This window comes from Sturnus vulgaris, chromosome 4 (assembly GCF_052056855.1).
Source record: "Sturnus vulgaris isolate bStuVul1 chromosome 4, bStuVul1.hap1, whole genome shotgun sequence".
Lineage (NCBI taxonomy): Eukaryota > Metazoa > Chordata > Aves > Passeriformes > Sturnidae > Sturnus > Sturnus vulgaris.
Window position 1 is genome coordinate 52,985,495 of NC_142246.1, and position 24,806 is coordinate 53,010,300.

The following is a 24,806-nucleotide window of genomic DNA, read 5'->3' on the forward strand; positions in this document are numbered from 1 at the left end:
GATAGACATGATTTAAAATGCAAAAAAAGGACATTTCTTTCATTTAAAAAGAGCAAAGGAAAGTGATGAAAATCATACAAATTTCCCTTCTTCAGTTCCACTAAATAAAATCTAGGTCTACTGTACAGCTGTGAATTAAGAGTCATGGAAGAAGAGTCATTTTCTACCCTGGAACTTTGAAGCTCTATTTACTATTGTGCAGAGGAAACGAAGCAAGCAAAGACAGAGGGAGAAAGAGTGTCAGAAATCCATTCCCACATTTTGTTCAGGCATATTTGATCATGACTACATTTGAATCTATGACTCCTGCAAATTTTAAATAAAGAATTGTAACATCTGCTTTAAGGCCCTGAAGAAACAGGAACATTTATTAGAAGAGCATTTCCTCAGCTGACTATACTGATCAGAAGAGATTTGCATTTGCTATGGTCTAGTACGATGCATTACGTTTTAGCAAATTATGAATTCTTTCATTTTATGAGAACAAAGCCCCTCTTCCCACACTTACATTATGATACACAGTCTTCAAGAAAATTTGCTCTATTGTATAAAGTAGCAAGTAATGGGACAATAAAAATTAAGGAACTCTTTGCAGGCATTACAGAATTTAGAGTGAGCAATTAAAATAGCAGATGTTACCTCACAAAGCCTAAACAGATTTCTGATCACAAAACTGAAGGTGGTATTTGCTTCTGTATTACTGCAGTTGGTAAGAAGATTGTATTCCCTTGGCACAGTGATCGAAAAGGAAAGACAATTCCAACCTATTTTGGTATCTCACAGCAAGAAATTATTTGAACCAAATGCAGAATTTGCAGAGCAATGCATTTTCACTGTCATTGATAATTTTAGAATTTCAAATTAGGAGGCCAGACAGTGTTACAGTTACTTATTTGACAGTGTCATTTAGACAACAGAGGCACTCAAGCGCAGATGTCTAAGCTGTCACAAAAGATTTACAGAAGCAAAAAATGGGCAGAGCTCTGACATCATCTGTGAGTCATATGGAGGTAGTGTGGCCACCATCAGGTAATGGATGACCACCTCAAACAGACTGGGATGTAAAGATAGCTGTTTTATGTATCACACAGAAAGGGGCCCACAGATCTCTGCATTTCCAAATCCTGCACTGCCAAATAGAGACATTGCTGTCTTGTTACTGAACTGGCAAAACCTTGCAATAAGCAATTACCCAATATCAAACACTCAGGAAACATGTAGATTTCTGCTGTAATTTGAACATAGTAGTAAGGAAAAATTGGGCAAAACAGAATCCTCGCTGTAGTATTACCTACCCATCTTATTTATTGTTAATATGATTTCTGCATCCACATAATATTGAAATTATTTGCATTTTTAAACAAACAGAGCTAGAAAGCTACCTAAGTGGCAATATGGATTTAGGTCCAGAAGCAGATTAAGCTGTGATAGCATGAAACATATTTTCTCTCAAAGAGGAAAGAAGAATTGCTGAATGAGATGCAGAGACTTTAATGACGATAGTTTAGAGCAGTTTGTTGGAATAAACTTAATCACAGCTTTCGCCCTTTTCATATAAAGACTATCAAACTAAGAAGGGACCATGCACATTTCTCAGTGCAAATCATTCAGCTTTTCCTGCTTCTGGGACTGCAGCCCAGAGAAAGAGTTTTGGAGTGGAAAAGGGATCTGAGTGGCAACCACTTTGATTGCTGTGCCATTTCATCTGCTGCAATGTGCAAATAACAATGCTTAAAAAGCAGATTTTTTTTTTCCATGGGAACACTAATTTCTGAATAAAATGCACAGAGAACGCCTATATGCTAGGAATACATCCTCAGTCTTGTTTTGTGTTTTTGAGGGTGAAGGAGCTGAAACAGCTAAAAGCAAGCACCTTCTTTAGATCTTTTGGAAAGTATGAAACCTTTAAAACAAAAAATCAATGGCAGTGTCTTTAACTTGAACAGCAAGACAAAATCTGAGCTAAGAAACTGCTGTATGATCTACTGATTACACAGGATAGCTTTAGATTCAGTTAATGCTCTTAAAATACTGAGTGTTAACTCTGAAGTGAATTCTGGTTTAATCAGACATGAAAAAGAAAATACGAATGCTGTTCACATGACCACCTGTAGATTTAAGCTGTGTTCTCTCCCAGCAAAGTCCCATTCAGTGCTGGAAAATACAGACAGTACTGGTCAGGAGCAAGGCAGGGTCCAAAGTAATGGTTATGCTGGACGTGGTTTGTTTACACAGAAATTCCAGGGATATATTTTCTCCAAAGAAAACTGCCTAAAAATCCACTGGTTTAGCACAGCATACTAATGGAAATTCAATGATTAAGTATGAAAACAGAAGTGTACAGTAAATCCAGATAATATGATATGGAATTGACATTCTCAGCTTTTATCCTGAGAATATACAGGAGTTGCATGATTAACATGTTAGAAGATAGTCATCTACTCAGGGAATCCAGCTATTTTGGACCTAAATTATTTTTCAAAAACCTGAATGCTGTCAAACCTGAACTGCAGTGTTCAATACTTCATATACAAAACTACTTCACATATTGGCTTGTCATATTTTAGCTGACAAGCTTTCATGGAAGAACTAATTTCACAGTGTAAAAGCAGAATCTCAATTTAACTTTCATTTTTCCCTTTATGAACATTTATATATGACCTAATACAGAAGTCTACCAAAGAGCCTCCCACTAATATCAATAGGTTTGGATATCAACCATGATGGAACATTTGGAGAATTCATAAAGGAAAGGGAAATATGAGATGATTTATTATTATTATTACCATTTTTATTCCTGAGGAAAAAAATCATTAAAATATAAACAAAATGCAAGGATTTCTCTACAAAATATTACAGATTAAAGAAAGGCCTTAAAAACCCTGTGAAAACAGTCTGCTCAATTGTGAACTCTTCAGATATTTAGAAATAAAAGAGTTTTTTTCACTTTATTTTCAGTTTATTCATAGAGGGCTTCATTTAAAACAGGCAAAAAACCCCAGCAAAGTCCAAGAACCTGTCATTCTACTTTTATAAAGCAACATCTACTCCCTCAGTAAGCTTGAACTTTGTCATAACTACTGCTTCCTGTTGGCAAAGTGAGAATCAGCATGAATATTGTCAGTAAGCCTCAAAACAGGATCCATGGTTCACAACAGTGTTCACTTGACAGTTACCTCATTTATAATGATCCAGTGACAGTCAAAAGCAACCAAATTAGTCTCCACGACCTGAAACAGAGAACAAACCAGCTATCAGTCAGCTTGCTTGTGAAAGCCAGAAAAAAATATTAAATAGATGCTCTCTGCAAATGACAAAACCCAAAGCACATGCTCTCTAGAACTTTTGCTATTGAACTGAGGATAGAGAACCTTTAGCACCATGCTGCAGAAGTATTTGTGTTATTGTTTGACTTGCCAATTAAACTTGGAAAATACATTTCATTGCTGGCATCGTAGGAAAAAATATGTTTCAGCTGACTGAGGAGAAAAATGAAAACATTTTTGCCTTAGCAGTGTGTGTTGAGAGGAAGCAACAGAGAGGAAGGCAGAAAATGAATATCAAGTAACTTTTGTCAGATTTCTGTATTTCCTGCTTCTTTCAGTGTATACCTACCCTGAAAGCCTCTGAACTGAAGAAAAACAAAACAAACCAAAACCAAAAAAGACCACACCACAAATGCTAGAGTTCAGAGAAGTGCAAATTGCAGGAAGGAAAGAGAAAGAGGGCTGTCACAGGGATGATGAATTATTGCCTGTCTCAGATCCAGGCACAGAAGGCCTCTCATCCTCCTCTCATACATCTTTTCCTTTCCTTTGCTGAAAATTTTTCCATGACCTGCCCTCATGCTGGACTCAACACGTGCTTCCTAACTCATCTCCCACTTAGACCTTTTCCTCCTTTAGTCTGCTACACTTTTGTGACAAGTCACTTTTGAATGGACTTCACAGTGAAAATTAAGAGGATAAGAATACACTTGGTTCTGTTTTCATTAGGTAGGAAAGAAATCATTGACGAAAGGGAGGCCAGAAACAAACTCTGGAAAAAGCTGGACACCTTTAATTTTTTTTCTACATGACATTGAATTACGATTAACATGCAAATAATTTTAAACAGAAATTAATTGCATTTTATTCATACAGTTACCATGCTCATCTTGATTCAAAACTACTGGATACTTAAAACTGTATTGAATACCCCCCTAAAAAAACTCAAAGAAAAAAAAAAAAAAAACAAAGAAAAACAGAAACAAATCTTGGAACTGACAATGTTTAAATATTCAATTAGATACCTAGTGCTGGGCTCTTATTACTTGGACCATTGGCTTTTAATGACAACCAGCAGAAACAGCACTTGCGAAGGATGGCAGCAATTTATACTGTGCCATGTCCAAAGGAGAACAATTTAACTGGTCACAAATCTTAAGAGCATCAAAATACCTCACACTGACAACCCTCATTATTAATTCAAATGCTATTAGAATTGTGGTCACTGCTTGTTTAGCAGAATGATAAGGCAAGATTGGAAAATCTGATCTGGAAAGACTGGGGTGAGGGGAAAGCAAGAGCAGCAGTATATGACTGATTCCTTTTTTGAAACTCTCACAGCACCAATCAGAAATGACAGGGACTGAAAGACATAGTTGCTAATGTGGTTCTGGAAAACTTCAATAGCATTAGCAGGAATCAGGGTCCTTAATTTACGTGGAGTTCAATACTTAAAAACAACATGATATTTTGTTGTGTTGCTTTGACATTTTCTTGCATTCTCCACTGTAGGTGTTCGCACAGCATGTATAAAAGAACAAGATAGAAACTGAGTAACTGTGATAGGAGGCAGCACAACAGACTGAGCCAGGATGCTTGAACTGTAGCATGGCTGTTCTGATCAGATTGCTCAAAACAATCCAAAATATTGGAATACAAACATACCCAGGAACTAAAAAAGGGTCAAAAGAGGACATAGTAACAAAGTTCTCAATGGAGCATTTGCTCCTTAGGTAAACTACCAAAGCATAGAAAGTTTATCCCATTTACAACATAAGCTGTCATTTAAATTTTCCATTAAACAGAACAAATCAAAGCCTTACTAAAGCAGGAACAATTCTGCTAGTCAATCTACATACAGTTCTGCTGAAAGCAATCCTAATTAAATAAAAAAAAAAAAAAAAAGAAAAGAAAAAAGGGCAGCACAGTCAGCATGTTTTCTGATTTCTTGTCAGGTTCCTAGCAACCTTGTTCTTCCTAACTTTTGGCTCTGGGATGTCCTTCTGGGAACGTCTGCCCTGCTGTAACTCTGTTACTGCTCTGCTCAAGCTGAGGTCTCATAAGGTTCCTGTGGCTCCCAGGCGATCTGCCAGTGTCACCCTCGAGTCAAGTCTCCCAGTGGTGGTAGGAAAATTACAATAACTCTGTTACACGAAGGGCTCCTAAGCTCTTTCTCTGCATCCAAATGGCAGTCAACCAAAAATTCAGATTTAAGGAATCCACAAAACAAAAATTCACATTTTCTGTTCACTTTTTATTAACATGTTACAAGTGGCCTCGATAACTTCTTCAGCTGATCAGATTTTAATGTATTGTATCTCCCATTTTTGTTAGAGTTCATTTAGTTTCTTAATAAATATTTGGTTTGGAGTACCTGCTTTGCACAGATTCTCAGATTTCAATCAGAGAGTATCTTTTCAATTGATTATGGTCCTAAGTGTCACTGGTTTTGTTATGTCAAGCTCACAGACTTAACCCAGTCACTGGAAGAGGCTGATTGGTCTCACAAGTCACTCGTGTTATTTCAAACAGCTCAGGGTACCTGTCAGAGATTTATTCACAATTTGCAAATAAGAAGATGAAATGAACCCATTTTTTCGTTACAGTTAAAACTCCTCAGCAGAAAGATCATGTTTTATCCATTCAAGTTTATGTATTCATGAATATACTTAATACTAAAAACATTTTCAAAAAGCATATGTCAAATTGAGATGAACTTGTAGTGCACTCAGAGACACTCAAACTAACATATTCTAAGTTTAGAAGGGCTGCAAATAGCCCGATTTAAAAATTCACTTCACCTTTCAGTCTGCTAGAAGCTGCTTTTTGACATTTTCCTTAGCCCATCTACCCAAAGCTTGCTCTGGTATTGACAGTTACTTAAAAAAATGATTGATAATGCCTTGAGATTCTTAAGATAGATTTACATCTGAACTGGGACTCAGCATTAGGCTGGGATTTCAAGGCCATATTTTCATCTTTTGGTCATTCAGCCTTACCTCTCACAAAAGAGCTGTTCATTTCTGCAGCATCAAAATGCTGCATCTCAGTCTCTCTCTTCTCAACATCTCTTCTGCTAGCATGGCCTTTAATGTGCATTTAATTGACCTTAAAGTTGGCAGTGCACATTCTATGTCTGTAGGAATTGCAGGACACTATAATATTATCATCATCATTAATAACCTTCCCATATTTTCCAGTTATCGTGATCCTTATGTTTTGCAGTGTAGATAAATGCACTGGCACATCCACTGTTTTACAAAAATAAATAAATGCAATGCTATGTACACCTTTATTTTTGATGCTTGATGGAAAAAGTTGCTCAATCTAAAATTTTCTTCAAATGTTAAAAGCAATCATATGCATAACCTTACCATCAGAAGATTATCTCCATCACCAGCTATTAAGCACTAGTTTACAAGTAGAAGACTACAATAAATCAGTTTAAAAAAACCCCAGATTGTCTAAAGTCAGCAGTAACAGAATCTAGATCCAATTATTCATCAGTACAGCAGTCATTATTTGCACACAGCAGGCCTTTACAGCCATGACACAATGTTCCAGAATGCCCTTGTCTATCTACTGCACTTGCCATTCTCTTTACTTTAAAAAGCCCTTGCATTTTCACTTAGAAGGGATGATAACAAATAAGAATTAAGTGGGAAAAAAAACAGAAAAAGCACGCCTGGGTCTGCTTAAAATTGACCATAACCTGAAAAGCACAAACAGCAGAAGTATCAAAGGCAGTTGAGCAGCAGGTTTCTATGCTTAACATGCTCAGAATTGTAAAATAAGGTTCCTTTTTTTTTTATCTGAGTGATGATCTTTTTCAGGTTGAAATTCATATCTGCATGCATATCAAGTGAGCTGGCATGAACTTGTGCTCTGTGCCAGGGAAAAATGAATGTAGAGAATAATCCTTGCAAGCACATAAGGGCACTAATGAAAAAGAAATCTGAAACCCTGTATTTTAGAAGCAATAAAACAACTTGATTGGGGCGTGTAGGAGGTTGGGCTTCAAGACCTCAAGCATTTGAATATAATGCAAGTTTCAGATTCATCACTGGTTCTGCTGGCTCTGTGACAGGAAGCAGCACTGTTCCCTCCCAAAAGGTAAGGGACAGATTGGAAATTTCCATACAAGACAGAAGGCAGGTGAACCTTTTGTTTATGCAGCTCACCTCTTAAGCTAAAACTGAGAAAAACTGGAGTGACACCAAAATCCTACACAGATATTAAATGGAGGAAAGTTGACACTTTCCAAAACAAAGAAAACCATGTACCTATTTTACAAATTCTCATTTCACACGTCCTCTAGGGGAAATCATACAAGTTGTGGGTTAATAAACAAAGCTATAGGTCAATACAAAAAGCTCTCCCAAGCTAAACAGAGCTGTATTCCTACCCTGTTCTTATTGCTCCTTAAGGCATTCAAACCACTTCTGGAGGTAAGACACTGGAATAGTCTTTGGTCTAATCCTAGACAGCTGCCTTTGAGCTTCTAATTATAAGTTGCTTTCTTATATAAGTTGCTTTCTGTGATGAATGGGACTACCAGTAGCTAAAGGAAGCAGAATCTATTAACTATGTACTGACTGTTCTGCAGTTCAGATTGTATTTATTAACTTGAAAGGAAAATATTTGAAATAATTCCCCACTCAAAAAGGCATTTTGTGCTTTTTAGGTGCCATTTCTCTATGCCATTCAGTACCTCCACTGTGCAGAAACATTTGTAAGCAGAACTCCAGGGTGAAGTGGGGAGCTGTGTTTAAGTTGAATGCCCATAGTCACTGACCCCTTCCTGTCTCAGACAACTAAATCAGTGTCAGAGAACAAGTAGAAGACAGCCTATTAACCAGCTCCTTCAGAAAACTACTTCTCTGAATCCTGCATTTTTTCATCTATAGACTGTTGGTATTCAATTATTTATAATGCCATATCATATCATTCTCCATTACTCAGATTCAAAGCAGCAAGTTAGCAGGGGAGTTCTGAAATAGACCATATGAAATTGTGGAAAAGCTGAAAATCACTCTCTACTCACTCAGCCTTTTCTCAGACACAGAGAGCTCACACTTGAGTATATGAAAACATTGTCATTAGTTGCATAAATCCTGTAGCAAAGGATACAGCCTGACAAGTATGCAGTGCTATTCATGTACAGTCACAGAAATCCTCAGCAATAGATACAAAAGATCATTCTTAACATCTTTGTAACTTTAGAAATATGTCCATGTCAAACTCCAGCAGTTCTCCTAACACCCTATTAAAATAAATCAAACTTATGCTTCATGAGAAAGGTGTTCCACTTAGTGAAACACGGATGCCATTGAACTGATGAGGACGAACATGGATGAAACAGAAACTAATTTTCTTTTTCTAAAGAATTCAACTGCACACTGAGAGAGATTTAGCAGAGAGCACAAAAACGCTGCCAAGATGACAAGTGTTGAGCAAGGACAAATCATCTGTCATTGGCAGTAACTCCAGAACTTCTGAATCTTTGCAAGAGCTTGACAATTTATCATAACTATTTCTATTGTTCACGCTCAAACCTTCAAATGGCCTAAATGCGAGACAATCTAAAGCAAGTAAAGCAGCTGTAGTGGCAGCATGCAAGCTTTTTCCATGTTCAGTAGAAAGCAAGAAAGAAAAAAGGCTTTTTGACAAAAAAAATTCCAAGTAATTTAATGGAAAATTACATTAAAAATTATCTACATTACTTCTTTCTTATAGATATGGGCTCACAAGCGTGGGTAAAAACTGCAATATACAGATCATAACTTTCACAAAAGAAATACAGGAAAACCATTCTCTATTTTCAAAATTTAGCCCCACACATATGAATCTAGTCAGACAAGCTTGCAAACACCCAAGCAAGCAGCAATGTTGCATGTAAGAAAAGATCCTTACAGGATCAGGTCGTCTCAAACATCTCCTGTTTGAAACACAGAGATCTCCCTGGCTCCTCTTTCACCTGTGCTACAGCTAGGACTGCTCTGTGACAATGCACCCAGAGGCACACACAAGGCACTGTGACATGCCTCCTTTCCCAAAAGGCTGAAGGGAAGTGTCTCAAACTAGAGCTTGCCTTCCTGTTAACTTTCTGCTCCACCAGGAGCTGCCGTACTGACTGTGAATTGTTCTGCTGGACCACCACAGAGCAAACCAAACTTTCCATTTGATTTTTTTTTTTTTCACAAAAAACAACAGATGGCATTGCATAGCCCATAGCTCTGGAAATGGCTGATATTGGAATAATTTAGAAAGTGATTTAGAAAGTTTCCCAAGAGTTGAGTTGGGATACCAGTTCCAGTTAACCTTTCCCAAACACTGTCTGCCTACAACATATCCAATTTATGAAGTTTTGCAATCTGAACTGCATTTTGCTAACTGGAAGACTGGTAAAATACTTTCATCCAATACCTCTAGATTTGCTGTCCATGTCTTTTCACAGCCCAGACTCTTGGAGTCACCACTGCTGTTTTACAGGTGAACATGCCTTAACCTACTTTTCTCCCCCAGGGCATAGCAATCTGCAGATCACTAAGATATAAAAAACAGTCTTCCTGTACACACATGTGAGGCAGGAAGCCACTCTAATTCAACCCTGCTCCCTTCCCCTGTCCGAGAAAAGGACAACCCAACAAAAACCAACAACCAATCAAACATAAGAAGTCAGAGGCCATTTCTTAACATGACATTTAACTGGAGAGATGTCATTGGACTAGTGAGAGCATTCAGAGCAGTCTCAGAGAGTACAGATGTCTCCCAAAGGACTGGTATGTAAAGCAAAATATGGAAGGTAAATAGCAAAGAAAGTTAAGTGATAAACTGAAGACCACCTTAAATGCTCTGAAGTTTAGAAAGGTAAAAGCATGGAGTTGCACTATTTACTATGTTGTACTACACTAAACACCACACGACTTGTTCTTGGAGATCCTCAGGTGGGTTTGTTTCTTTATTTTTACTTTTCTTCCTTCTAGCTCCTAGTTCATCAACCACCACCATTTTACCAGGCTGTTTGCACCATTTCTTCCTACTGGTGCCACAGCAAGCTCTTTCTGTGCTTCCACACTTAGCCTTTGAGCTTTTCAGTAGGGAAATCAGGTGCTGATTTATAAAGCTCATTCCTACGCACCTGAAACTAAAGCTCATAAAAATCTCTCTTCACCAAAGGTAATATTTTTGTAATCTACTTTTAATCTCTATCCATTTCTACTCTTGAGAGAGGGAAAAAGCCAAACCACACATGGCAATACGTATTTTTGTACTTCTGGACAATCACTTCTTTCTGGGATTCCTTTTGCTGACATTCCTTCTAAGAAAAAGCCAAACAAACAAACAAACACCCAAAAATAAAGAAACCCTCCCCCCCCCAAAAAAAAAGCGCCAAACAAAAACACCCCACCAACCATTGGGTGAAACCTGACAGAGACATTTACCAAAGATTAGAAAGCAAGCTTCTACAGCATTTGGGGGAGGCAGGTGGAAATTGTCTTCAAGTCTCCTCCTAAGGATGGGTGATACAGCTGACACGGCTTCATTTGCTTGTCTCATGAAAATGCTTTACTTTTAAAAATAAATAGTTGAAGCACTTGATTGGTTTTCCACTTTTTCAGATTGATTTCAAAAGATGATACTTTTAAAATAAAAGTGTTAGGTTACTCCACTGAATAATTAGTTTTATATTGACTTGGCTTGCCATCATAACTACATCTGAAACGAGTCAAGCTTCAGGGAACACTTTTTATCTTCTGTCCTAAGATTTTAAGAGATTGAGGCTGTTCAAGTATGGAAATCAGCCCCATACGAAAGAAAAGAAAACAGTTAAATATTCAATAAAAGTAAATGAAGAGAGCATTAATACTTCAGTAAGTTTGACCACAGGCTTTTACTTTTACACAAAACAAAAACACATTGTGTCTGGTAGAAAGGGCCTTTTAAAAATTATTAATTTCCTTAATCATTGAGAAAAGCTAATATTATAAAAAAGCTAATAATAATTATTAGCTTTTTAATTAAAAAATGCTAATAATTTTGTAGGCATCAAAACCCATTAATCTTTGAGGTCAGCCTGTAGACTGTAAGTTTAAAATGAAATAACTATAAGTAATTTATGTATCTTTAATTTTAAGGATTATTTTATTTTTACAATTGGTTTTCTTACTTCCAAATTTATGCTTTGATTCATATTCCTATTATCCTTCTGAAAAGTGTTTGTAATATCCACTCTGGGAAAAAACCAAAACAAACCACCACAGAATTTTTTTACAAGTTTTTTTTTTTAGTTCTGAAACTACTCAGCTTCAACTTAGACCTATGAGCACATTGTTCTACCTGCACTGCATGAAAGTTACAAGAAAGCAGAATTATGGTATTCTTAATGAACAATAATGTACTATTTATTTCAAAGTAAAGTGACTCCAATTATCATGGAAATACAGAAATTCATATTCATTAGTATTGTATGGTTGCCTGTACCTGTCTTTCTTTTTAAGAACTAGATTTTGTTTCTAGTGATAGTACTAAATGGATCCCTGAAGATCTTGTTCTTTATCTGATTTGGTTTTTTTGTTTGTTTGGGTTTTTTGTTTGTTTGTTGGGGGTTTGTTTTGTTTTGGTTTTTTGTTTGTTTGGTTTTTGTTTTGTTTGTTTTTTGTTGTTGTTGTTTTGTTTTGTTTTTTAGCTGAATTCTATTTGGAAATTGAAGCAGAAACCTTGAGTATTTGGCTTGGACAGGGGCCTTGAATCAAAGTGGTTGTCATCACCTTTGAAGAACCAAACATAAGAAGCCTGAATCTACACTACAGTATCAAAATGTCTACATCACTATGGATTAAGAGTTGGAGCCAGAGACTTCTCCCAGCTGTGGTGCTTCTTTTAAACACCTCACCATCTCCTACATGCAGGAGCTACCCTTTTCTGTGATCTCACTCTAGATTGAAGGCTGCTGACAAGTCCTCCAAAAGATGGAAAATAATTGCCATTCTGATGGCTTTGCAACTGCCTTTTCCAAGGCCAGAATCTCTCCACAACAGTGAGAGTCAGGGATTAATGAAGCTTTGTCACAGATTTACAGTTACTTCATCTGCACATATAAATTATTTTTCTAAGCAGAATAAAAAGTTCAGTTCCTAATTTTAACCAGTTGCAGATTTTATAGGCAGCATCTGATTTATTCCAAGCCTTATTAACCTGAAGAAAGCTTTCAAATTGCTAATGTGACATGAGAAGTTCAAACAAACAATCATTAATTCGATGCTTTAACCTGTAGAGGAAAAAGCAATGCCAATGACAATGGATCTTTTTTAATGTCTGCCTTAGAATCATGTCTGCTAGTGAAGAGAGCTTTGGAGTCCACAAAAAATATACAGATGATAAAATGGTATCTGTCATAATTTCAAGGCATGGTCCTATGTTAACTCATATAAAAATATGCAAATTCATATTTACTTCCTTTTAAAATATATCCCTAGTGTTTCTAATTAAGACTTTTACGTAGCCAAAGTTGCCACTTTAGTAAGGCAGTGAACAGTTAAGACTAAAAAAACCACACTTGTGAGGCACAAGATTCCTTCCTAGTGTGCATTTCTATGGGTTGACTGCACTCAGCAAAAGGAAAATTGATTGAAGTAAAACTTGCAAAGGAATCGTATAAAGGTTGTATTTTAAATAACCTTTCCTTTCTCATCTATTCTTGATTTTATACCCCAGTACTTCTATAGATTGTAGTACTGTTAGTCTTTACGCCAGTTTAAATTATGAGAATATGCAATTAAGATGGAAATCACTGTCAGAAAGAGGGTGAAGAATATGGGCTTTAAGGAAGAACTTAAAGTTTTGAAATAGACAACAACGATAGCAGAACAGGGTGCCCGATTCAGAGATCTATTTGGTAGTGTGAACAAATACTTTTAGACTGATATTGCTTAAAAGCAAGCAAACAGAAAAACCAAAGACAATACAACAGTTTTCTTAATAGCAGGCGTTTTCCATAAAAAAGCTTCCTGTCCAACCAAGGTACCAGCAATCAAAATTACTAAAATTTGGATTAAACCACTCAATTTAGCCTGTTCTTGTTGATTGTTTTTTGATATTAAGTGTGGGTGCCATTGTTTTTAAAGTTTTGAAAGAGTTTCAATAACTGTTAAACATGTAGATTGAATTTATGTCTTCAAACTGAAAATACAAGGCTTAGTTCACCTCTTCCTCTTTTTTTTCCCAATAGTAGCATGTGACTATTTTAGGGTCAGACCCTCTGAATTGCTCAGCATCTATAAATTATTCAGATTTTCTTCAAGAGGGGCTGCAGGATGTTGAGTGCCTTTGAAAACTTGCCCATTCCATTCAGGTTTTTAAATACAATTTGAGTGCCTTGAAAATCCAGCCCTGATTATGCTGGCAGCGTGCTGTTTATTTTATTAGCCATACGGAAATGTGGTTTCAGCTCCTTTTGAATCTGTTAGTAAACTCAGGATTTAGTCTGACTGCATATCAGGGAAAATGTTAAACTTTATACACTACAGAATATAACAGTGCTGCTCTTTTTTCTTTGCTGTCTGCCTTAAAAGCAATTTTTGCCAAGCATCAGACTGCCATTACTGAAACAGAAAGTATTTCATTTTCCTATCACAGGCATTATTAACAAAGGTCACTGTACAAGTGACAAAATATCACTAAAACCATCAGCTCTTTTTGCTCTTCAGCTTCATGGTGGTGCCTCTCCTGTCATTTCACATATCTGGAGAGAACAACAGTGGCAGAGGTTCAAGTGAGATAGCCCCCATTTCTGACTTGCACATAAACTTAGCATTCAGCTCTCCTCTCCAAACACATTGGCTGAAAGAATTTTTTTCTGGCAATAGAAGTTCAAGAATCAGGAGCAGTTTAATAGAGTCCTAACTGGCTGCAGGCTTGAAGCTGCCTATGGAAAACATTCTCTCAAAAATGCATGCACAAAGACAAAATCTGTTCTAAACATATTGAAAACATTCTGGTCACCAAATTGCAAAGCCCAGTGTCCATTTTTGCTTCTGTGCTTCCCAAGAGATGAACAAAATGGATCACTCTTACTAAAGGTCCAAAGGCATTGCTGGCTCAGAAGGTCTGCACAAGGACACACCGAGTCTTGCAGAGGGCATGGATTAAAACAGCAGCCTTTTCTCATAATGGCTCTAAATTTTAAATGGCTCTAAATAACCAAGTACCTCTAAATTTTTGGAAATTCAGCTATTGCTTCTGAAAGTAGTTCAGCCAGTCAAGTACATGAACATAGACCATAATTTAAAGATTTTGATAAGCAATGTGTGTCATAACATCAACCATGCAACACAGTTCAGATCATCTTTTCAAAAAAACCCCTTCTGGACAGATATCTGTTTGCAGACCTTCAATCTGAAATCCTTCATATATGTCATTGAAGTTTATTAAAAACTGATGTTCAAGGTGAATACAAAGTGGTCTCTGTATGACCATAATTCTCTAGCAGCTAAGGTTAAGCTAACAGAAATATGACAACTCAGCAGAAACTGATACAGGTTAAAATATATTCCAGCTCTAGCAAGAGAGAAAATCTATATATTTCTCATCATTGTTTGATGCTGGTTTAAAAGCTGGTTCCACACAGTAATTGCATCTGGATCCAGAGAGTCCAAGCAAGATCTATCTCACAGATACTGGAGGTACAAACACCAGGCTCAAGCACACCTGAAACACATCTGCAGCTGGAACATCAGATTAGCTCTAAAATTGGACAGATCCTAACAGATTGAAAATAACTTTATCAGTGAAAGAATAGCACAAGATCCCTATATGTGTTCTATTATAGAAAAAGATAAAATTTTCTAGCCATTAAGTATGGTTATTCTAAACCACTTCTGGCTTGTTATCAGAAACAAAACACAGAGGAATTGAAGGAGAGGCAAATGTTGCAATCATAAAAAGACAGAAAACTAGAAGCATTTAACACACACAGTGTAATTTGAGCCATTCTGTACAGTTTAATAATTTATAGGGATTAAGTTGCTAAGAACTGTTTCTCAAATTTTCATTGTTGCCCATTTCTTTTGGCTTTCTGAACAAAGAGGCTTAAATTAGATCCTTGCTATCATCTTTTAAAAATAAATTGGAAGCTTTGATGGAGAAAAGTAAAAAGACTGGAAGAACTTTAAGAGGATTTGCAAATTCCAGAGAAGGAAAAATAGAATGCACTTTGTTAAAAGTACAATTAGTTCTGCATTTTAAGTTTGTGAAAGCAACTATAGTCTTAGTAAAATGAGCTATATATAAAAATAAAGGCCTTTTGAACTTTTATAAAAAGAAGTATTGAGGACCATTCTATTTAGGCCCATATTACAACTTTCTTTTTTTAATGGAAAACAAGCCAAACTCATAATTGTAATGGCCTCATTTTGTTTCTTTAGTTTAGATAGATAAACAGCAGTAACTTGACTCATGGTAACAATTCCTCTAAAGTCTATGTGATTGCTCGGCTGATGAAATTACTCATGTGAGGAAAATAAGTCATATGTGTAAGAGATTACTTGCACAGGTACCTCAATGTAAATTATGAAAGAAACATTACAGAGTGTCATAAATTTTCTAGCAACACATTCCCTTTTCCCACAGGTACTGTCAAACAGCTTTTTTCCTTTAAGCACTGCATTTTTGTAGCATTCTTTCAATCATCTTTTTGACTAACCTGAACCAGAACAGTGATGTATCTCTCCTATTCCAACTATTAATATTATGGGCACATGGTCTTTGCTTTTCGATGGTGATGGAAGCAAACTGACAGAACCAATATCCAGACAATCCTTGAAGTGATACATGAGCTTTACACAAGGATGATCAACAAGGTAGAGCACTATTTCTCCAGACTGATTGACAGGAAAAACAAGTTGGATATAAGGATGTATTTTCAGCTGGAAGCAAGTACATCAGAAGTCCTCTGTGGGCTCCCATCTATACAAAATACAAAGCTTATCCAGAGAGAAAAATAAAAATAAAAATAAAAATAAATAAAAAGGAAGAAAGGCAAATAGGAAAAGGATTATAACAATATAAGAAGGCAATCTTTTGTTCTATTATGCAGCAAGTAGGAGAGATACACGTCTGTCATGAAGACCTAAGTAAAATTCTGAATGTGTGAACATAAGTATGGCCCATCCAAAGTTCAATTACATCCCAGTTTACCTGAGACAGAGTCAGACAGTAGAGCTGTGTCAGATGTCAGGTGACTACCTGAGCCATTTCCAAAGCTAATTCAGGGACAGGAATGAGTAAACCTTTTCCCCCCCTACCCCAGCCAGGAACTTCACACCTGTGAGCAAGAAGGGAACCTGATTGCTGCACGGTGCCATGCAATTAAACACAACTGTTTAGCCACTGCTAATTCCTGCACCTGACTGCATTTCTACATCTGCTTTTAGGGCCATGCTGCCGTCCCTCTGTGCTCCACACCTGGCACTGCCTACTCTGGGGACAGCAGTCAGAGCCTGGCTGATGTCCTCCTCAGCCCCAGATCTCTGCCTGGAGTCACCATGTTTTCCTCATCTGCCAATGACTTGTTTCATCCCCATCCTCAAAGCACGATCAGGATGAGGAAAAAACTTTTCAGAGGCAGAGCAGAAATGCACCAGCAGAGCCCTCGGTGGATATTTAACTGCTTCTCCTGAGGATTCCTCTCCTATTTTTTTTCAATTTTGCTGGTTGCTGATCCCTTCCCAAGTAAGACTGACTGGCTGTCACAGCAGGGGTAGTTAGGGATGTTGTGATGCATTTTATCCCACTTCTTGCCACTTAGGTAGACAGTGCCATAGTATCACATCTTTTCATGGCACTTGTCACGTCCACACGAAGAATCCTGTCTAGAGGAGTCAAGACAATTATTTTTAAAATGTAAAAAAGGTAAAAACCACAAAATCTCATCTGCAATCCACGAGAAATTCAGAGAAGGGAAAGGAAGGAACTTCTGTAGCTTTGTGTTAATGTTCATGAGAGACAGACATGAATTAAAGCTCAGTGTGAGATACAAGAGCTCTAATAAATCATGAGAAATTAATGTTCAGATCATTTTCTGCACTGTCATCCTGCAAACATATTAAAAACCTTCACTCTTGCAGTGTCTGATGCTTGCAACATAGGCTACAAATACAGCTATCTGAAAACTAAACAAAACGAGCTTATTTTCCTCTAGTCCCACAACACACAGTTTGTGTATACATATATGCACACACCACAAATTTATTCCTAGTTGTTTCATCTATCCTATTTCCTATTTGTTCCATATCTTATCTAATACACTGTCAGCTTTGCCTGAGAGATCAGGGATCTATCTCTGTACATGTGAAAATGTCCTCTGTGTGAGTTATAATCCAGCCCTTAAATGTGTTTCCCAAACCAGGCATTTTACACTGCAAAAGAGAAAATTCTCTTCGTAAACATCACAGAAAATTCATTCTACTGAAGAAGATTCTAACTTTGATCCATGACCCTCTGCACACGATATCCTGTCTCCAAAATGGAAGAGATGCCATCAAAATTGCTTAATGTGTATCTATTTCACTCTCCCCTGGGCAAAAGAAGATAAAAGCAGAGCAATACCACAGTGCTGTCAAAATATGAATCTTCCTGGATGTATGTTACAATATCTAATAGATGGTGCTCTTTTTTTTTAACATTTATGGCAATAAAAGACATTTTTATCACTATACTTCTATACCTGTATGATGTCTAACAACGGCATCCTGGCACATGACTGAGCAATAACTGAACCAAATGGGGTACCTTCTCTAGCAAGAAGTTATCACTGTTTTTATTATTATACTTGGACATGTTAAAGGAATGACTATAATTCTGCCTTCACTTTGAAAACAAATGCAACAAAAAACCTTGGAATTAAATACACGGTACAGTATCTCCCAAACCCAAAACCAAGCTTGATCTGAGAGTAGCTAGGATTAGAGGTGTCATGACAAGAGCTACTGCTTTGGTTTGGTGTGAACAGGGATGCTTGGAAAAGAAAGAAAACTCTCAGTCCTTCACCTAATGAAATTAAAATAAGTGTTGTCATCTTGGAATATTTCATGTTCTAAGCACAAAACCTCTTTTTGGAGCAAACTGGCTTTTCATTATGTTCCATTTCTACTGTTCCCTCAGACACACACCAAGGCTCCTTTGTTCAAAGGGCATTTAAAGCATAAATACTTTTGGCATCACCTAGTTAAAAAAAAAGCCTCCTTTGGAGGTCTCATCTTTGTTCAACCTGTGGATGTGTGTTTCTTTTTTGGCAGCTGCATATGTATTCAGGCAGATGAAGGCACTGAAAATGCAATTCAGACCTGTAAGCTGAAGTATCTACAAGTAAAAATACTGTGATCACATTTTTTAACGCTCTTCCGGTCCTAGGGAGAAGTGGAAAACACAGGAATATGTCAATACCATAAATGGGTAATAGGAAGGAGGTTGTAGGGAAAGGGAAAATTATGAAATGTGCTACAACAGTTACATGGAATTCAATGTAACAGGAAATGTTAAAAATAATTTTGAATGCATTTTTTCCTCAATGGGCTTCTGGTCCTAGATTCAGTCCAACACTTGTGCAGCTGGGCTGGTTGGGTGCACTTGAGCACTTAAGCAGCATTCAAACTTATTAATGGTGACTGAAGACTGTCTGAGCCTGTTTATGTCAGAGCAAGTTTTAGTCTTAAAATGCACCTAAAAAAGTACTGAATCAGATAATAAAGTGACCAATTTGATGCAACTGTAACAGTTTTTTCTCCACTTTAATCTGAAAAGCTTCCTTTATAATCTCAAGCACATTAATTTTGCCATCTCTGCTGTATAAGCATGCCGGAAACCTGAAGATAGCCATAAGAAAAAGGACAAGGAGGAGAATGATCACAAGAGTCACCAAGCTGCGTCTGGATCAAATGGACACACTAATGAAGCCAAGAGCTGCTCTGTATAAGCACTGTTGAAATATCATTATTTGGTATCTGTAGCCAGTGCTACTAACTACAGATATGAAATAATACATCCAAAAATTGATCTGCTTTTAGGATTGTGACCTATAAAATGAGGTAAAAAGGACATCCTCCTAAAAGGAAGGAAATGACAGGAAAATTCTGTGGATATTGAATTGCAGAGCACTGAGACTCAGACAACAAAAAACGTCAGAGAAGAAGAACTTGCAGATTACACCTACTTGGCTTATTTTGCATTGTGTTTCTATCACACTAAGGGAATACAAATCTTTTAAGTGTGCACATTCTTTTTCAAACCTCTGCCTCTTTGCTCAAAATAATGATACAAATACAATAGAAAAAGGATACATAACCATAGCAAATTTGGTCCCAAATTACATCCCTTATAAATATGATTTTACAAAGCTTTCATTTACACTTAAAAAATTATGTTGTTTCCATGACAGCACAAAAAAAAAACTAGTGAAAGGAGTTCATGTACATTATTTATGACAGTGTCCAAAACTTAGAAGTGAAGGATCTGTGTGACTAGTGACATAATGAAGCCAATATAAACTGATTTAGCTTTTGTCCTTAAATAATTTGGAAAACTGCTGTGTAATGTTCATTTAATCATTATCACAGTACTATGCTGTAAAATAGATCCAATAAACTGTTTTCCTATCTGAGTTTCTGCTTTCCCAAAAAAGAGCTAAGTTAGCAGCCCTTTCCCGATTTATACTTACTGGTCTTTGATACCTAGCTTTTTATATGTGCTGCTAAAATGAGTAAAGATTTTATTTATTTACTTAATATTTTTGAAAGTACATGCAAGAAAATACTTTCCTTAAAGCTCTATTTGCTTCCTCAATCCTAAAGGTAGAGACAAACTTTTCTGTACAGCCTCAGAACCTCTGGCCCCACTTCCTTCAGTGAAAGCTGTTTTCAGCCAGTTGCTGTTATTTGCCAGTGCTCTCACTTAATTTCCAGAATAATAGGATGATTTTAGGGATTTATTAGGGCAGAAGCACAACTTATTCATGGGAATGAAGCAACAGTGTCTCTGAAATAATGATGTAGAGATACTTAAAAATACTTTTTCGAGCAATCTTATAAAAAATAGTTTCAGTGTGAAGGCCTCTTTCCTACCCTTGCTTTGGTGACAGGGGTATTTTCCCATTCTGAGAAACACACCTTCCTTGTGTGTGTCTTTTCTTCCAAGATGAATATGAATGCAGATGACTAAGGACAGAGGGGTACAAAGAATTAATTCCTTAAAGTTTCTCTAGCTCTGTAATTAAGGCAGGTAAAGCATGAAACAAATGCTGACAAAGAAAAGTGAGACTCTATTGAGCATATTTTAAATAAATAAATAAAAGACCAGTCTCCCAGGCATACACATCCCCACGTGACCCTGTCTCATTTTATTATGGTTTTGCTTTTTCACAGTATATCCAATTTCATGTAGAAGGTGCCAAAATTCCTGTGGTCCAATGCACTGAGACAAACGGTGGTATAACTTCACCCCTCCCCACCTTCCCATAAAAAATCATTAAAATAATGAAAACTTACTATTATATGTAAATTAGATCACCTGTAAGAGCTAGAGTGAAAAAGGCAGCTCCCTCACAGTAACCATAATTAGCCTGAAGTTAAGACCCTGGTGGAGTATGATATTCCCTGTGAACCATTTCTCAATAAGGGCTGAACCCAGATGTGAGCTTTGAATTCAATAAGCAAACTCTCTGACTCGTGGATTGTGGGAAGTCCCACATCAGAGCCTGGAACAATATCCATACACCAGTTCAAATCTTACAAAATAAATCAAGATTACACCTTCCCCTTCTGAGGATGTTAATTACTGATGGAACATGGCTTGAGAGATACAAGGAGAGGAGAGGTTTGGGCAGAAGATGCTTTAAGATCTGATTTACTTGTAGTTATTCCATCTTTCCTGTTCAATCAGTTCCTGTGCTAAACAAAGTCCTTGGGGTGAAGCATTTACAGTTAATTATAAACTGGTATAATCTGTCTTGCTTTCAAATTAACCATTTATCATAGTGACAAATTATTCCCCTTTGTTTTTTTTCCAGCATATTAGCACATCAAACACAGTGGCTAGCCTTCATTTCACTCCCATTATTAAGACAGTTCTCCCTTTTAATTTATACAAAGCATGAAATTTTACAATCAGATCTAAAACTCAGTTATGAATAACTTACTGATGAAATTTTACATTTCAAGTACAAAATGAGTATAGACATAAATGTAATAACCAAGACAGACATTGTATATAGTCCTGTTGAGGAAAAAATTAACTTTTTGGAAAATGTTTTTTTAAATTTACTTCTTTCTCAGTTACTACTTTCATACAACACTAATGAATCCAATAAACAGACAATCAACAGTTCTTCTAACAAAATGTTTCTTCATGATTCTTTTCAACAACTCCTTCCCTTTAAAATCTGTAGTTCATTATTCATGGAAAAAAAATAAAACAATTAAAGCAAAAATATCAGGCTACAGAGAAGTACCTAAGATAGCCCAGCTAAATATTACTGAATATATTAACAATAATTATGTTTGCTGACACAAAGCACATGAATATGTTTTCAGAACCTGCTCATAGAAAGTATGTACAAATTATGTGCAAAACTATGTTTGAAGAATTGTTTTGTTTTACAAACCAAAGTATTATGTTTCTACATACTATAGAGAAACTGGAAAAGTCAGGATAAGTTATAACTCTTTAGTCTTAATTTTATAGCTGTATGATAGTGAAGAAAACTCTTCAGCTACAGGGAAAAAAAACCCAGCCTTTGCCTCCTCAGCTAGCCTAAACAAAATCAAATATGAAGACATAGAAAAGAGGAAACAAAGCAACAACTGATAAGAAAGCAAGATATGAGACATCTGTGACACTGACTAACTAAAAAGGAGGAGGATCAGCTTCCACTTTTATTATCTACTCCCATGCAACATCTGTTAATAAACAATATTGTTAGGTAGTCCACAGTGACACATCCTTTTCTGTTTATGGAGATGACTTCTAGCTGCTAGATGCCTTTAATCAGCAATGCTCTCCCTCCACCTCAGAGCTGATGTCAGAAACAGGCAGGCAGGCAGGCAGGGGAAGCTCAACAGAGGAGATGAGCATAATTGCGTGGCACCTCAAAGATGCCCTTAGTACCTTCCAACCTCTGCTCTTTTCCTTACTATTTTCTATTATTTTCCCTTGCTGTGCTTTTCCTGAACTCTAACTCAGCATAAAATCTCATTACCTAAATGTCAAGGCAATAACCATATCTTTATCTCTCTTCTTCATTTTTTCCCCTCCAAAACATATACACACAGAAAATGTTATTATGACTTTATTGTTTTAGGTAATTAATAGCTCTAGTACTGGGTAGGAATCAATTATGTCCATATTCTGTAATGCATTCTGGAGAGCTCACAGTCCATATTAATGTACAGTCTGCATTACCAGTTCTATATCAAACATAGTTGGTTTACAGTGGAGAAACATGGAAAGAATAGAATGGCTACTAGGTTACTTAAAAATCCTAAACTTTATCTAAATAAGAGCAGGTACAATTCAAATGCTTAAATGTGAGTTTGTTTGCTGGACTAGACAATTACGAAAAAATGATTCCTTGTGCTTTTCTTTAGACACTCAACACAACTCACAACTTGCCTGTAACAAGAAGTCTTTTAATTTTTTTTATTTTATTTTTTCTCTGAAGAGTGGACATTTCTGGTGGTGAGTGGAAAATTCTTGATCATTCCTCACACACACACATATCCTGCTGCTAATTGACAATTATGGAATGTGGAGGCTTTCACTTGGCTCCTCTGTCATAGTAACACCATCTGCCCATGAACTGACCCTGTTCACCTGTGAGAAAGATCCTCCTACAGTGCCTCTCCCATCCTTCTTTGGTAAGCAGGCACAAAAACTGATTCAGGTTTGAAATTATCAAAGAAGCCTTCATGTACAATTTCTAAGCAATCATTTCTTGTTGTTGCAGTGGATTTTTACACCATTTCCCTACACAAGAGGTGCTTGCAGAGACTGCAGTGGTCAGGAGTAAATGGAAGAGCAGACTAGCCCAGAATATACAGATTTCTCTGTATAGATCTACACCATATACAAATTCATATCAACTTCTACTGTTCCATGAATACATAGCACTATGAGAAGTGGAGTCAATCAAAAGCAGGAATCCAGCAATAGATAAGTCAGTCCATCTGGAATAAGCAAAAGTTTCTCCATGTATTTCTCTATACCACAGCTTTTAGAGCTGAAACAAGACACAGAATACAACCCATTTTTGTGATCATTAGTCACAAAGGAATGAAACCTTTTCAAATACAGATTATTTTCTCCCTTTCATTTTTTTTCATACAGATTATTTTCTTGCTTTCATTTTTTTCAAGTAATGGATATGTTCCTAAATTCCCTTCAGAACAGGTTTCCTCACTAACTACAAGGGACTTGTTTACTACTCTGCTTTGAAATACACAGACACATCTTTGTTAGTGAAGCATCTCTGCTGTCTGGTGAACAAAGACAAAATCCCCAAACCAGAGATACACTGTTAATGAGGAGCAGCAATTCTATTTTTCTGGCTTGCTTTACATGCTGTAGACAAGAGGGCAAGTCCCTTCACACTTTAAAAATTGACAGAATAAGCACTAACTCTGAGTAGGGAAAAGAGCCAGAGTGCCAAATCTGTCATTCCTCATTAAAAAAAAAACAACCAAACAAACATCTAAGTAAATAAATCAGGATTAAGTCTGAAGATGTAATTTTTTTCCTTTAAAACAAGTTTGCCATGCAGAGATTGAAACACTGTTCTGTGCTAGACTACCTACCTTTAAGCACCACCACCCTCAAATCCAAATATCAATGTCAAAAATGCTGCTCTTGAAGGTCTAGCCAGCAGCACAGTAATGTGGAAAAAGAACAAAATTCCTCAGTAATCAATCTCTCCTTTCTCATTTCTTTCTTTCCATGGTTTCTTTTTCTTCACCTGCAAGAAAGCAACCATTCCTGGTCTTCCAATACAGAATCCCTGGTGCATGGCTCTATTCCTCTGTTGGAAATGTGGCCCTCCCTTGAGAGGGCAAGGGGAAAGGAAGTGACCAAGACCTGCTGACTCGACTGCCTGCTCTCAGGACTGCTTGCATTTTCCAAGAATGAAATGTTGCATCAAATTTGTTATGCAAAATGACAGCTGAGCAGCTGAGCATCTCCTTTCTCTTCACTGAGTTAATAGCATCAGACACAGGAGCCGCTGCAGAGCACAGCCTGCTTGGTGACTGATTTCGGTCTCTTGCTTTAGACATTGCTTGTATTTTTAAGGTTAAAAGGCTGTCACAATGCAGAGACTATGCCATTCTTTGCATTTTGAAAAAATCTGAAGTTGGCAGTAAATTAATTACAAGGACAGGGAAAGGATGTTGAGAACTACCTGTTGTCAAAAGCCTCACCATAACAACCTCTTCTATTAAATAAGACCAAACATACAAACCAACAAAAAACAAACTAACCCCACACCTGAAACATTAG

The 24,806-nt window shown here is 36.8% G+C and overlaps 1 protein-coding gene across 5 annotated transcripts in view; it reads right to left on the reverse strand.

Moving 5' to 3' along the window:
* Window positions 1–24,806, reverse strand: part of GRID2 (glutamate ionotropic receptor delta type subunit 2) — a 679,862-nt gene that overhangs the window by 212,445 nt on the left and 442,611 nt on the right. For all 5 annotated transcript variants that reach the window (XR_015803327.1, XM_014875285.2, XM_088163983.1 and 2 more), the window contains exon 5: window positions 3,177–3,230. Coding sequence is in view for 4 of the 5 variants with exons in the window: in XM_014875285.2 (XP_014730771.1) it covers window positions 3,177–3,230 (54 nt within the window). In the remaining variant the exon portion in view is untranslated. The remainder of the gene's footprint in view (window positions 1–3,176; window positions 3,231–24,806) is intronic.